At 39.9% G+C, this 14,316-nt stretch overlaps 1 protein-coding gene across 2 annotated transcripts in view; it reads right to left on the bottom strand.

The window, feature by feature from the left end:
- LOC133615190 (myosin-9-like) overlaps positions 1–14,316 on the bottom strand; it is a 77,728-nt gene that overhangs the window by 10,209 nt on the left and 53,203 nt on the right. For both annotated transcript variants that reach the window (XM_061973578.2, XM_061973579.2), the window contains 12 exons: positions 13,374–13,518; positions 13,098–13,304; positions 12,874–12,978; positions 7,022–7,174; positions 6,667–6,915; positions 6,391–6,603; positions 6,105–6,317; positions 4,458–4,619; positions 4,262–4,390; positions 527–615; positions 342–465; positions 65–273 (listed from right to left, as the gene is read on the bottom strand). In XM_061973578.2, coding sequence (XP_061829562.1) covers positions 65–273; positions 342–465; positions 527–615; positions 4,262–4,390; positions 4,458–4,619; positions 6,105–6,317; positions 6,391–6,603; positions 6,667–6,915; positions 7,022–7,174; positions 12,874–12,978; positions 13,098–13,304; positions 13,374–13,518 — 1,998 coding nt within the window. The remainder of the gene's footprint in view (positions 1–64; positions 274–341; positions 466–526; positions 616–4,261; positions 4,391–4,457; positions 4,620–6,104; positions 6,318–6,390; positions 6,604–6,666; positions 6,916–7,021; positions 7,175–12,873; positions 12,979–13,097; positions 13,305–13,373; positions 13,519–14,316) is intronic.

Genomic DNA, 14,316 nt, shown 5'->3' with positions numbered 1-14,316 from the left:
AGTGAAGAGCAGAACTGTGGTCAGACTTGAGTCTGCGCTTCCATGATCGAACGTCCCACATCACCTGGTCTCGATGTCCAGCTGCTCCTCTAGCTGAGCGAGCTTGGCCTCAAGGGCGGCCATGTTGGCCTTGTACTTGGACTTCACCGCTCCTTCCAGCTCCTGCAGCTTGAGCTTCAGCTCCTTGTTCTGACGCTCCAGCTGGGCGCGGGTGCCTTCCACGCGCTGAAAGGAGCTGCGTTCTGAGGTCAGCTCCACGTTCATCTGATCAGTCTGAAGGAAAGCAAGGCCGTCATCTCGTCTGGGTTGAACTCTATAGCGTGCCGAGGACTTGTACAGACCTGCAGCATGGACTTCTTCAGCCTGTCGTTAACCAGCTCCGTGTTGCACTGCTCCTCCTCCAGCTCCTCTTCCAGCTGAGCAATACGTGCCTCCAAACGTCTCCTCTCCTCTGCGATTTGAGCACTGAGACAGAAGTGAAGACATAATGGACACTCCTTCTTTGAGGTTTGAGAAGAGGTCTTACTTCTTGGTGGCCTGATTGTTCATCTCATCCTGCAGCTCGTCTCTCTCCAGCTGAGCCTGTCGCTTGGCTCGTTCTGCAGCAGCCACCTCCTGCATAAGCAAAGACTGCTTCACTTTTGTTTTGGGGATGAAACCATCATTCAGTTAAATTGATCGGAAACTAGCTTCAAGTCAGATTTTTGTGCTTTGATGCATGATGTAATGAGTATATTATCTAAATGTCTACACCGCATGCCAGTGGTCAAACACCAACATATCAGCAGCTACTTTTTTACCTGCGCTTTGAACCCTGCGGCTTATAAAACAGTGCGACTGATTTTTGGATTTTTCTTCACCAACGGCCATAATGTAAATAGTTTGAAAAACACACAGAATGAGTGCTGTCCTATGGCGCCATCGTTTGGATGAGTTTGCTTACTGCATTGCCCTTCTGTTATATATATATATATATATACACACACACACACACACACACACACACACAGGTAAAAGCCAGTAAATTAGAATATTTTGAAAAACTTGATTTATTTCAGTAATTGCATTCAAAAGGTGTAAGTTGTACATTATATTTATTCATTGCACACAGACTGATGCATTCAAATGTTTATTTCATTTAATTTTGATGATTTGAAGTGGCAACAAATGAAAATCCAAAATTCCGTGTGTCACAAAATTAGAATATTACTTAAGGCTAATACAAAAAAGGGATTTTTAGAAATGTTGGCCAACTGAAAAGTATGAAAATGAAAAATATGAGCATGTACAATACTCAATACTTGGTTGGAGCTCCTTTTGCCTCAATTACTGCGTTAATGCGGCGTGGCATGGAGTCGATGAGTTTCTGGCACTGCTCAGGTGTTATGAGAGCCCAGGTTGCTCTGATAGTGGCCTTCAACTCTTCTGCGTTTTTGGGTCTGGCATTCTGCATCTTCCTTTTCACAATACCCCACAGATTTTCTATGGGGCTAAGGTCAGGGGAGTTGGCGGGCCAATTTAGAACAGAAATACCATGGTCCGTAAACCAGGCACGGGTAGATTTTGCGCTGTGTGCAGGCGCCAAGTCCTGTTGGAACTTGAAATCTCCATCTCCATAGAGCAGGTCAGCAGCAGGAAGCATGAAGTGCTCTAAAACTTGCTGGTAGACGGCTGCGTTGACCCTGGATCTCAGGAAACAGAGTGGACCGACACCAGCAGATGACATGGCACCCCAAACCATCACTGATGGTGGAAACTTTACACTAGACTTCAGGCAACGTGGATCCTGTGCCTCTCCTGTCTTCCTCCAGACTCTGGGACCTCGATTTCCAAAGGAAATGCAAAATTTGCTTTCGTCAGAAAACATGACTTTGGACCACTCAGCAGCAGTCCAGCTGGTGTTGGTCCACTCTGTTTCCTGAGATCCAGGGTCAACGCAGCCGTCTACCAGCAAGTTTTAGAGCACTTCATGCTTCCTGCTGCTGACCTGCTCTATGGAGATGGAGATTTCAAGTTCCAACAGGACTTGGCGCCTGCACACAGCGCAAAATCTACCCGTGCCTGGTTTACGGACCATGGTATTTCTGTTCTAAATTGGCCCGCCAACTCCCCTGACCTTAGCCCCATAGAAAATCTGTGGGGTATTGTGAAAAGGAAGATGCAGAATGCCAGACCCAAAAACGCAGAAGAGTTGGAGGCCACTATCAGAGCAACCTGGGCTCTCATAACACCTGAGCAGTGCCAGAAACTCATCAACTCCATGCCACGCCGCATTAATGCAGTAATTGAGGCAAAAGGAGCTCCAACCAAGTATTGAGTATTGTACATGCTCATATTTTTCATTTTCATACTTTTCAGTTGGCCAACATTTCTAAAAATCCCTTTTTTGTATTAGCCTTAAGTAATATTCTAATTTTGTGACACACGGAATTTTGGATTTTCATTTGTTGCCACTTCAAATCATCAAAATTAAATGAAATAAATATTTGAATGCATCAGTCTGTGTGCAATGAATAAATATAATGTACAAGTTACACCTTTTGAATGCAATTACTGAAATAAATCAAGTTTTTCAAAATATTCTAATTTACTGGCTTTTACCTGTATATATATATATATATATATATATATATATATATATATATATATATATATATATATATATATATATATATCGAGCACAATGAAAAATGCATCTTTAGACAATATGATTTGCCTGAGCGGCTACGAGACACAGAGTGTAACAAGCGGTAAAAATGGATTAGAAAGGACTGATTAAAAAAAATAAAAAATTATTTTTTAAATCTTTGGACTTCCCGCAAGCCAGATTTTGGACGCTGGCGGGTTGTATCCGGGGACCCGTGGGTTTTGAATGAGCAATGAACCGGCAGTTTGGTCTTGTAGCCATCCACAACGTTTTTACACATAGGGATTATTCATTAACTACTCCAAGCAACATTTTTGTTAGTTTTACAATATAACTAAAACAATTCTTACTTACTAAAAGCTTCCCATTTGTGATGTCTGTAGGAGTGTTTTCATGCATATCATTGTTAGCATTAGCTAATATGCTAACCCGTTGACGAGTGGCTGTATTAGTATAAACTTACAATGACATTCTTTTGTATTACTTCAGTTTTGTAAATTCACCAAATGTCACCGTGAAGTTATTGAGTCTTTTTAGCTGATTGGTAGAGCTAGCTTACGCAGCTTTTGGGTCCATGCTGTTTTGTCTGATCAGCCGTTTTACTGACACCGCTTGGAAACAATTAAAGAGGTATGCAAATAAACATTTTACAAAATATTTCTGTGTAAATAATTTCACCAGCGGCTTATAGTCCAAACTGAATTGTTATATATCAAAGCTTAGGAAGGATTGAGTACTAAATCGATTAATCCAATAAGACTTTTAGGGAAAATAATTGAAATAAACAAGGATTTTCTTTCACCTTATAAAAGGCACATAACATTAATATTGCACTTTTACGAGAGTGTCATTAATAGGCAATAAACGAAACTAAAAGACTGATCAATGATGATACAATGAGTTTAACAATAGAACATGTACACATTTGAAAAAGGTATAAAGTGTTTGGACATAGCAATAGTTAGCATGAACATACAAAGTGTAGACGTCAACAGCGTACCCCCATGGGTTTAAATCAAACTGGGGACAAGAGTTGTAAATTAGCTTTGGCTACAAACACTATGATGCATACATTGGATAACTGTTTCAGATGTCTATGTTTTTGTATCTGTCCCTATTTCAAATAAACCTCTATAATAATAAAAAAAACAAGATGTTGGCTACCTATAAAGACTTTAACCTGGTTTGTGATTGTTTGCTGCTCTTAAATATGCTGGATGCTTTCTGCTAATGCAAGGCATTATTGATGCAGTGTTTTTGGGACATTTGACCACAATGATTATGAAACCTTTTACCTTATGTTCTCCGGACACTCTTTCACATTGAGCAGTGATGCAGCACGAGCTGCAACACTGCTCTCGTGGAGCAAAACAATGTCTGCATATTTGACTCGTTAAACGGATCATTGAAGCAACAAAATACAAAACCAGTGCTTTTTTACCCCAATTTCAAATCTGCTAACAGCTTTTATGAGTTCAAATTGTCAGAATGTTGCAATAAAACTCATTGTTTTTTGCAATATTGGTGTTTGAACTCCTCAAATATGTATTTAATTGCCACATATTGTATTTTATCCTTTCGCGAGGCACTTGAGATGGAATGGAAAATACTGACCTCCTGCATTTGGAGCATATCAGCTTCCATGCCCTTTAACTTCTTCTCAGACTCCTTACTCTGGGCCAGAATTTCCTCTCGAGACATGCGAGTGTCATCCAGTTCCCTGATAAGTTCTTTCATCTGGGCCTAAAGGAGCATCAGAAGCAACATTACTAAAAATAGTTTGTGGTTTACATTTTAACAACGGACTCACCTGCTGTTTCTTCAGTTGTTTAAGGGCTTCCTCGCGGTGCTTGTTGGCCATGTCGATGCCCGCCTCCAGTTCCTTCAGGTCCAGCTCCAGTTTTTTACGTGCAGCAACGGCAGCAGAACGCTGCTTGCGCTCATCCTCCAGCTCCATTTCCATTTCGCGGACCTAAAGGAAGTACACCTGTCAACTAACTGGACCTTTCAAGAATAGGATAGACTTATTTGTGCCACATTGGGTTAATTATGCTGTACACAAATAATATTAAAAGTAGCGCAAAATGTCAAAATTATCTGGAGAGCAAATTAACCACAGATGTAAAACATAATAATGCAAGTATAGCCTTTCAAATGCAATAAACTTGTATTTCTGGCATATTCTAACATTGTAACTGGAATGTAAACGTCTTAATATCCAAGTTGAACATCAAACTAAAGTCAAATAAACTGTCAGCAACATTTTGCAGTTGAATAAAAATCACAGTCAAAAGCAATAAAATAGGTTTTGTTCATGTTGAGGGGCTGGGGGACCCTCAAATATAATAAAGCATGAATAAAATGGCTAAATAAGGTATTGTAATCTATATTATCACAGTTATTACTATCGCGGTACATTTTAAAGTACCGGTACTTATACAGACACTAAAATATTTTAACCTACCGAGTTGTTTTCTTTTTAAAGAACTAAAATAATTACACACAATACATGAAATATTGTTCAGGATTCATAACAGCAATGTTATTTTTATTGTGTGTGTTTAAATATGTTTATCTTCAATTTTCATTTGTAAACGTTTTAGATTGTTGTTTTTTTTAAATAAATAAAAATGGGGTTTTCACTTCCGGTTTATTCGACGTCACGCGAATGTGTTGAATATTCAACACAACCAACCTTTTAACTTGATAACCTACTCAGTGGCCTAGTGGTTAGAGTGTCCGCCCTGAGATCGGTAGGTTGTGAGTTCAAACCCCGGCCGAGTCATACCAAAGACTATAAAAATGGGACCCATTACCTCCCTGCTTGGCACTCAGCATCAAGGGTTGGAATTGGGGGTTAAATCACCAAAATGATTCCCGGGCACGGCCACCGCTGCTGCCCACTGCTCCCCTCACCTCCCAGGGGGTGATCAAGGGTGATGGGTCAAATGCAGAGAATAATCTCGCCACACCTAGTGTGTGTGTGACAATCATTGGTACTTTAACTTTAACTTTAACTTTAACTTTATATATGGTGATGACTTTGTGCACAGCCTTTATGTGAATGCTATGTCTTAGTCGCTTAGATAGTAATGTGTTCATACAAGTTTGGATTGGGGGGTATGACGATTAATGGGGAAAGACGTTAATGTCTCCTGTTTTCTTGTTAGCGTTTACGATAGCTAGCAAGCAAGCACCAGTTGGCCCATAATTTTATCAAGGTGTGGTTATCAATCAAGTTTTTTTTTTAAATTGAATACAGTAATACTGACAGTGGGGTCAACATTATTACAATAATAGAAATAATAATAAAGCATGCACATGGCCATTTTTGAGGCTTGCAAAGTTATCGAGTTCAGTTTGATTGACTTATGGAATATCGGTCCAGGTGTAAAAAATGACAAATGTGCAACACATACACTTGCATCATGCATGGATGAATACGACAAGTATGTACCTGCTTGATCAGAGACCTCTTCTTCTCCTCACCCATCTCGTCACGTCCGGACAGGTCCCGCTCATACTGGGCCTTCATGGCCTGCATGTTGACCTCCAGACGCAGCTTGGCATCTTCTGTGGCCTGCAGCTCATCCTCCAGTTCCTCAAGCTGTGTTTTCATCTCCTCCAGCTGCTGATCCATGGCACGCTTGGACTTCTCCAGCTCGTGCACCTGTGGCACGACGAGGACTGAGACCAGGAAGGCACAAGCGAGGAGCAAGCAACATTAGGAAAGCAAAACTTACGCTCTTTCCAACATCATCTTTAGATGACACCAGATCCTCCATTTCAGCCCGAAGCAGTTTGTTGTTGCGGTCCACCTCGTCCTTTAGATCCATGAGAGTTTCCAGCTCGCGGGTCAAAGACAGTGTACGGGTCTCTTTCTCACGGGCCTCGGCTTCAGCCCGATCTCGCTCCTCTGCATAGCGTGCAGATATGTTCTTCTCTTCTGCCAGCATCTTTGAGGGCAAGAAGGTTTAGGTAGTGCGTGACACACAACCATCTGAGTCATGTGAGCTCACCTGGTCAAACTTCTTCTGCTTCTTCTCCAGATTGGTGACAGTTTGTCGAAGTTGGTCGTGATCTATCACCATGTCGTCCAACTCTTGCTGGAGACGTGTCTTGGTTTTCTCCATCTTGTCGTAGGCAGAGCATTTCTCCTCCAGGCGCTGGTGTGTCCCCTCAAGCTCTCTTTGCAGCCTCTTCTTTCCTTCTTCAGCACTCTCCAAACAAGTGGAATCCTGCTCCAGTTTCTTCTTGAACTCCGCAAGCTGTTGGCAAGAAGGAAGCCTTTATTGCACCCACATCCCATCTAGTCGTTCCTGTCATCTGCTGAAACTGAAAGTTTGATACTCTGAGGAGAAAGCCTTGGTGTACCTGAGATTGTGCCATCACAAGCTGCTTTTCCACATTTCTTTTGGCTTCTTCTTCTTCCTCAAGTTGTTCCCTCAAGCTGTTCTGCTCATCCTCCATTTGGCGCAGACGTGTGGACATGGACAGTTTTTGCCGTGTCTCTTCCTGAAGTACTTCCTGTTGCAAAATAGGGCTGCAACAGTTAGTCGACAGAAACATTTGTCCTCAACAATTATATTTGTCCACAACAGTCGTGACGTCATCACTCCTGTTTTTACGGGGGGTCTATAGTCTATAGACTGTAGTCCGCGCTAACATGTAAAGTGTGAGGATATTTCCTCTCATTCTTGTTAAAACACGAATACTTTCATTTTGCTAACCTTGTTTTTATGGCAGTACATCTGTGATACACCAGTATTTAAAGACATATCGGACATTTGGAGGGAGGATGCGGACACAGCCTCGGTAAGAGTGTTAGCTTCTACCCTGCTGGCTAGCTAACAAGAGTGAGACCAAGTTGTGTGAAAAATAACTTTTAAGTATCATTTTAGCCAAAGTCAGCCAATTAAACTTTGTCTACATCAATTCAAGTACGTTTAAAAGCAGCGTCAATTTGCAATGCCGTAAAAAGGCACTTTAACGAACCCGAACACGGACACACAGGAACCAATGCAGAGGTATCATAACATTAAACATACAATCTATTAAATAGCCAACATTTTAAGAATTAATCAAAGAGAATTCTACACATTGAGTCTATTACAGTGCCAAGTGTTAATTAATATACCAGTGTGCAGCTTTTTAAACATCACTCAATGCTTCTTTTTTTGAGGAAGTTAGATTTTGTGAGAGTTTTTAATACATAAACAAAGTTAACTTTTTAGCACTTTGCTTTTCCTTTTTTTGTTAGTCATTTTAATTTTTGTAACATCAGAATGAGCAGTACAGTTACAGTATAAATACATATTGATGAATGAATGAGTCATCTTTGCTGTTAGTGAGCACATGCCTAAAATAACTTAAGCTGCATTTAGAAGTCGATGGAAATTAGAACCATTAAATGTGTACGCTTTATTATCCGACTAATCGTTAGGATAGTCCTCGACTAATCGACAAACAAAATAGTCGTTAGTTGCAGCCCTATTGCAAAATGATCCATCATCAGGAGAACATTTTATTGGGTATCAAGTAGCAACACGGCGTCACTATAATTGTGATTACATTAGGGAACACAAATTTCCATTGAATGCACAACGTGACCCAGAATACGCACACCACGCCAGCAGACTCTTGCCGTTTTTATTCAAGTAAATATCTTCTGCCCGCGGATTGTCACCAACATGCCGTTCCTGTTCCGCATTCCAGCGTTAAATATACGCACAGCTTCTAATATTGCCGAACGCCGCAACAAATCCTTTTAATTTCGCTAAAAGCTGCTAGTGATGGACAGGAAGTCATGCACAAATAAAATAAAGCTTGAATGTGTCACCAACATACATTTTTGCAATATGACAATAGTATTACAGCTAAATTCATATCATAATCGTATGTAATACATATCATGCCAAGTGATATTTGATGAAAAACAATCAGCAAAACAGTCATTAAGATTCTGGACAACGCTTTCCTGAGGGAACTCTCCTGAAGGAATCAATAAAGTACTATCCATCTATCTATCTTGGTTTGGATTGAAACATTCAGTTCAAATGTCTATTTGGTTGTAGTTTGCAAATGAAATGCATGGTACATGTCTAATTTATTTTTCCATGTCATGTACTGTATTTTGGGGATTATAAGTCGCAGTTTTTTTTCCATAGTTTGGCCGGGGGTATGACATATATTCCGGAGCGTCTTGTGTGATATTAACACATTACCGTAAAATATCAAATACCGTATTTCCTTGAATTGCCGCCGGGTATATTTTATGCGCATGCCTCGATTTACCGCCGGGTGAAACTCGTTTCGCAAAACAATTAGCGCATGCCTAGAATTACCGCCGGGTCAGGGACAGGAAGTCATGCACAAACAAAATAAAGCTTAAATGTGTCACCAACATACATTTTTGCAATATGACAATAGTATTACAGCTAAATTCATATCATAATCGTATGTAATACATATCATGCCAAGTTATATTTGATGAAAAACATAATCAGCAAAACAGTCATTAAGATTCTGGACAACGCTTTCCTGAGGGAACTCTCCTGAAGGAATCAAAGTACTATCTATCTATCTGGGTTTGGATTGAGACATTCAGTTCAAATGTCTATTTGGTTGTAGTTTGCAAATGAAATGCATGGTACATGTCTAATTTCTTTTTCCATGTCATGTACCGTAGTTTTGAGATTATAAATCGCAGTTTTTTTTCATAGTTTGGCCGGGAGTACGACATATACTCCGGAGCGACTTGTGTGTGAAATTAACACATTACCGTAAAATATCAAATACCGTATTTCCTTGAATTGCCGCCGGGTATATAGTATGCGCATGCCTCGATTTACTGCCGGGTCAAACTCGTTTCGCAAAATAATTAGCGCATGCCTCGAATTACCGCCGGGTCAAACTCGTTTCGCAAAATAATACATATGTATTGATATACACGACCTCCTCAATCAGCCCCTGAGACAAGATGACGACCAAGACATAGCCGTAAAAAGTGATGAGAGTGATGAGGAAGCGGACACAGACGAAATTATTTCAAACGACGGTGCTGTAGTTTTGGACGTACATGTCGGACAAGGTGACGGAGAAATGGACGACGCTGAAGATGAAGAGGTCTTAACAACTGATGGATCTCTACAGGATGTAGTACAAGTACCGTAGTAGATGACCATCAATGTGCAGTGAGGGAAGCATCTGTCAGTAATGCCGACAGGAACATTTTCAGTTTGTTCAAGTTCAAATTATATTTTCTCTCTGGCCTCACGGATGTTGTTTACATTGATTGATAATGTTTGTTGTTACAATCGTAGTTAAGAATTAAAGTAGCATGTTTTATTTTCAATTTGTTTTTCATGCGTTTTTACATACAGAAAAATGCGTACGTAATTGTTGAATGACCCCTTGTAAAAATAAAGAGTGTCACGTTATAATTGCCTTTTTAGACCAAAACAAAAAGAACTCCCGGGATGATTCAATGTGCTTTAAATTTTATTGCGGCATTAAGCGATGTCATGATGGTATCCTTACATCACACTCAAATTTATAAGCGCATGCCTAAATTTACCGCATGCCTTTGGTAAGCGCCGGAGTGAGAAGAGGTTTTAAATTAATTACCGCCCGGGCGCTAATTCGAGGAAATACGGTAATATTATTTATCTCATTCGCGTAAGAGACGAAGCAAATGTCCGCAATCGTCACACATACGTCAGCAATCGTCACACAAGTCAACCAATAAGAAACCGGCGGGGGCGGGTCATGGCAAAAGTGCATTGTGGGTCATGGGATGCTAACTGCTGCGACATCGGTAGCTATTTAAATGGATTATTTCAACATTGGCGGTAACTTATAAAAACTGAGAAGGGCTGAACTAAAATGGCACCGAAAAGGAAATCATATACTGCAGATTACAAGCCAGACGTAGTGAAATATGCAGCAGAAAACGGCGATCGAGCAGCAGAAAGAAAGGAAACGGCGCATACCAGAGGCGACACCGGGGAGGAAGATTTCATCGGATTTAGCGATCGGGAGTGACAGATTGTTTGGTAAACGTATAGCATGTTCTATATGTTATAGTTATTTGAATGACTCTTGCCATGATGTGTTGCGTTCTCAGTTGGTTATTTGTGCGTCATATGGCGTACAAATTCAGCCTGTTGTTCACTATTCTTTATTTATTTTAAATTGCCTTTCAAATGTCCATTCTTGGTGTTGGATTTTATCAAATAAATTTCCCCCAAAAATGCAACTTATACTCCAGTGCGACGTATATATGTTTTTTTCCTTCTTTATTGTGCATTTTCGGCCGGTGCGACGTATACTCCGGAGCGACTTACAGTCCGAAAAATACAGTACGCTAAATTCCGTACTATAATCCGCTACTTTCTTTGTGCGCTTTGAACACTGCAGTTTATAAATTGGTGCGGCTAATACATGGATTTTTCTTTGCTGACATCCGTAATGCAAAAAAGTTTACAAAAAAACAAGCAAATACACTGAATAGGTGCATTATTGTTTGTGCTACAGCGCCATCTTTTGGACAAGTTCGTTCACTTGAGCTCGAGTCTAAAGCTCTTTAGACTCAAGCTTTCAACTGGAAGTAAAGGTGCCCTTCAGTTTTCTAGCCGTCCATTGCGCTCCTACTCTTTTGATTCTTCATTCATCACTCCAAGCAGCGTTTGTAAGTTTTACAATACAACTACAATTCTTACTAAAGCGTCCCATGTGTGATGTCTGTAGGAGTGTTTTAATGCATATTTGTACGTGCTATCGTAATGTAATGAAGCTAACGTTGTTAGCATTAGCTAATATGCTAACACGTTTACGAGTGTCTGTGTTAGTATTATTAACTTACAATGTCCTTCTTTTTGTAGTGTTTCGGTTTCGTAAATTCACCAAAACTTCACCGTGGAGTTCTTGAGTCCGTTTAGCTGATTGGAGAGCTAACTTGCGCAGCTGGTGGGTCCATGACCATGAGTTTTACTGCCGTGTTGCAGACACCATTTGAAAACAATTAAGGATTACATTTACAAAATCTTTCTGTGTAAATAATTTCATAAGGTATATATATCTGCGGCTTATAGTTCAGAGCGGCTAATACATGGAAAATACTTACTTCTAAAATTTAGTGGGTGCGGCTTATATACCCGTGCGCGCTATAGTCCAGAAAATACGGTGCCTAAATGATTAACCCTTAATATACAAATGTAGAAACTGTCAGATTTTTTGCAGTACAAATGTATACAACTACTCCAACAGTAATAGGTAAAGAATAATAAACTCCAACTACAATACTATGTTATATAGCCATAAAAGAGGCCTAAAAACCTCAAATCACTAAGTGTCGCAAACTGTGTAGTAAAATTGAATAATGTTTCGCTAGTTGTAACACATATGCAGAGTTGTGCGTTTGCATTTCAATGAATTTCTGTCCTTTATAAGTATTTAAAAGGAATATTTTAAATGTAAGGAACTTTAAAAGTACACAATTGGTTATGCTGTGTAGGCGTTTTAGTCATTTGTGATATGTTGGGGTTAGGGGTGTAACGATGTGAAAATGTCATTAATGGGACCAAAATGATCACGGGTATTTTCAAGGTTTTGTTGAATGTGCTCAAAAAGTACTTCTACACACATGCACGTCCTTGAACCAGGTTTTAATCAAAACAATACACTTTAATTAGTAGAACAAATATCAAATATTGTTGTGGCTTTTTAAGAAGCCTTATTTTGAGTGTTTATCTTCTGTTTTAATTTGTAAAAGGCTTCAGTTTTTTTTGTTACATCCTAAAATGGATTTTGGGCACATCACTTCCGGTGTGAGTTCACTTTTCGGTTGTCATTCTTTGGAGTTTAGCTGGATCATGCTGTTGAAGATCTCGTCGGTTCAATGTACACAATTAAAGAGTTAAGTTGCTCAGAGAGTAATGTCTTTATATTGGAGTATGTCATTTCTTAAAGGGGAAGGGACATTCTTGTCGCTTGTATTCATGTAAGCATTTAAGCTAGCGCTAACATGCTTCTCCAGTAAAAGAGCAGTGTCTTATTTATCGAAGTGTTATCAATCCTGGTTTTAAAGGTCATTTTAATGAGGTGATTCTAACTGTGGGGAAGTTAACATTTTACCGTTTATTGTTTCATGCCTAGTTGGGGTTTATCCCAATGATCCAAATGAATATGCCCCAGTCTACACATAAGGAGAGCAGCAACATGTGTACCTGGACATCCTGAATCTGAGACTCAAGTACAGAGTGGTCTTTGGTTGCTTTGATGGATTTGCTCTCCACATCATTCAGTTGACCACAGATATGCTCCAATTCAGTCTGAGGACAAAAAATCAAACAAGAGCGTTGCATGGTAACTCCTTGTGGAACGGTTTATTTTGAGCAACATGCTTCTAATCAGAGCAGCTTAGCTCAAGGTGTGTTAGATCTTCACATACCTGCAGTTTTACAGCCTTGTCAGCTATCTCCAACCTCTGACGCTCGCTCTCAGAATTCTTTAGCAGCAACTCCTGTACTTGAGCTTCAGCTTTCTTCCTGCGATGTTCTGAATCTCCTTTTCCCTGCAACAAGCCCTGCAGCTCGATGGTGAGCTCATTCTTCTCCGATTCCAGAGCCTGCTTGGCCTTCTCCATTGATACTTTGTTCTGAAAGGCAGTTCATGTTAACGCCAGGGTCAATTAACCATTGCGGGCTCAGGGTTTGAAAAAAAATACCCGCTTGGCCTGCTCCAGCTGCTCATTCAGCTCATCGAAGGCTTGATTGTGCTTCTGCCTCATGTCACTCATCTGCTGCTCGTGGAGTCTGGCCTCGTCTTCCAGACCCTTCTTCAGCTGGGCCACCTCGGTCTCACGCTTGGTTCTGAGAACAGGGACCACACATGTGCAAACTTGAAGAATACAGTTAAAACCGTATGTCGTCACCACACAGCATTGGCTCTTTCGCAAATGTACTTATTTTTTTCTGCTGGTAATTGTGGAGATTTAGTTTTTTGGTAATCTAAAAAGAAAGCTATGACCCTAGCAGAGGGCACCGTCTCTCAGTTCTGTCAACATTTTCCAGTGGGAAGATGTGTTGGGTAACTGCACATTTTATATGTACAATAGGCACATTATAGGGTTTACACTAGGGCTGTCAAATTCATTTTAGCTAAGGGACCACAAGGAGGAAAATCATGGTATGATAACCTTAAAAATAAAGATAACTTCGTATTGTTTTCTTTTGGTTAAAAATAGACAAGGAAATTCTGAAAATGTAGAAATCGTAATGTTTTTATTACACTTACATGTTGCGGTTAATAGTATTCTATCTTCATTTGTTGCAATGTATACTTTCTGAATAAATTATGTGATAATGTTCATCAGTCAAATAGGTGGAATTGAGTCTGACAGTTTTAAAATGCTCCCGTTGGTGTTAATGTTTAATCTATCAGAAGTTGAAACTATTATAAAAAATTAAATGACAGAAGGTTATTCATGTAATCGATTCATTTTCCTCAACTGATATACGAACATCTGGTTTATTCTGTACATACTGTATGTAGCATCATCTATGACAAAACTTGTCATTTCATGAATCACACAAAGCTTGAAGAGGATACATAATATTTCAGCATATTTATGTGCGCCCAGAAAATGTGTCCCCATTACCAACGACATC

The sequence above is a fragment of the Nerophis lumbriciformis genome, linkage group LG22 (assembly GCF_033978685.3).
Source record: "Nerophis lumbriciformis linkage group LG22, RoL_Nlum_v2.1, whole genome shotgun sequence".
NCBI lineage: Eukaryota > Metazoa > Chordata > Actinopteri > Syngnathiformes > Syngnathidae > Nerophis > Nerophis lumbriciformis.
This window is presented reverse-complemented; position numbering and strand designations above follow the sequence as displayed.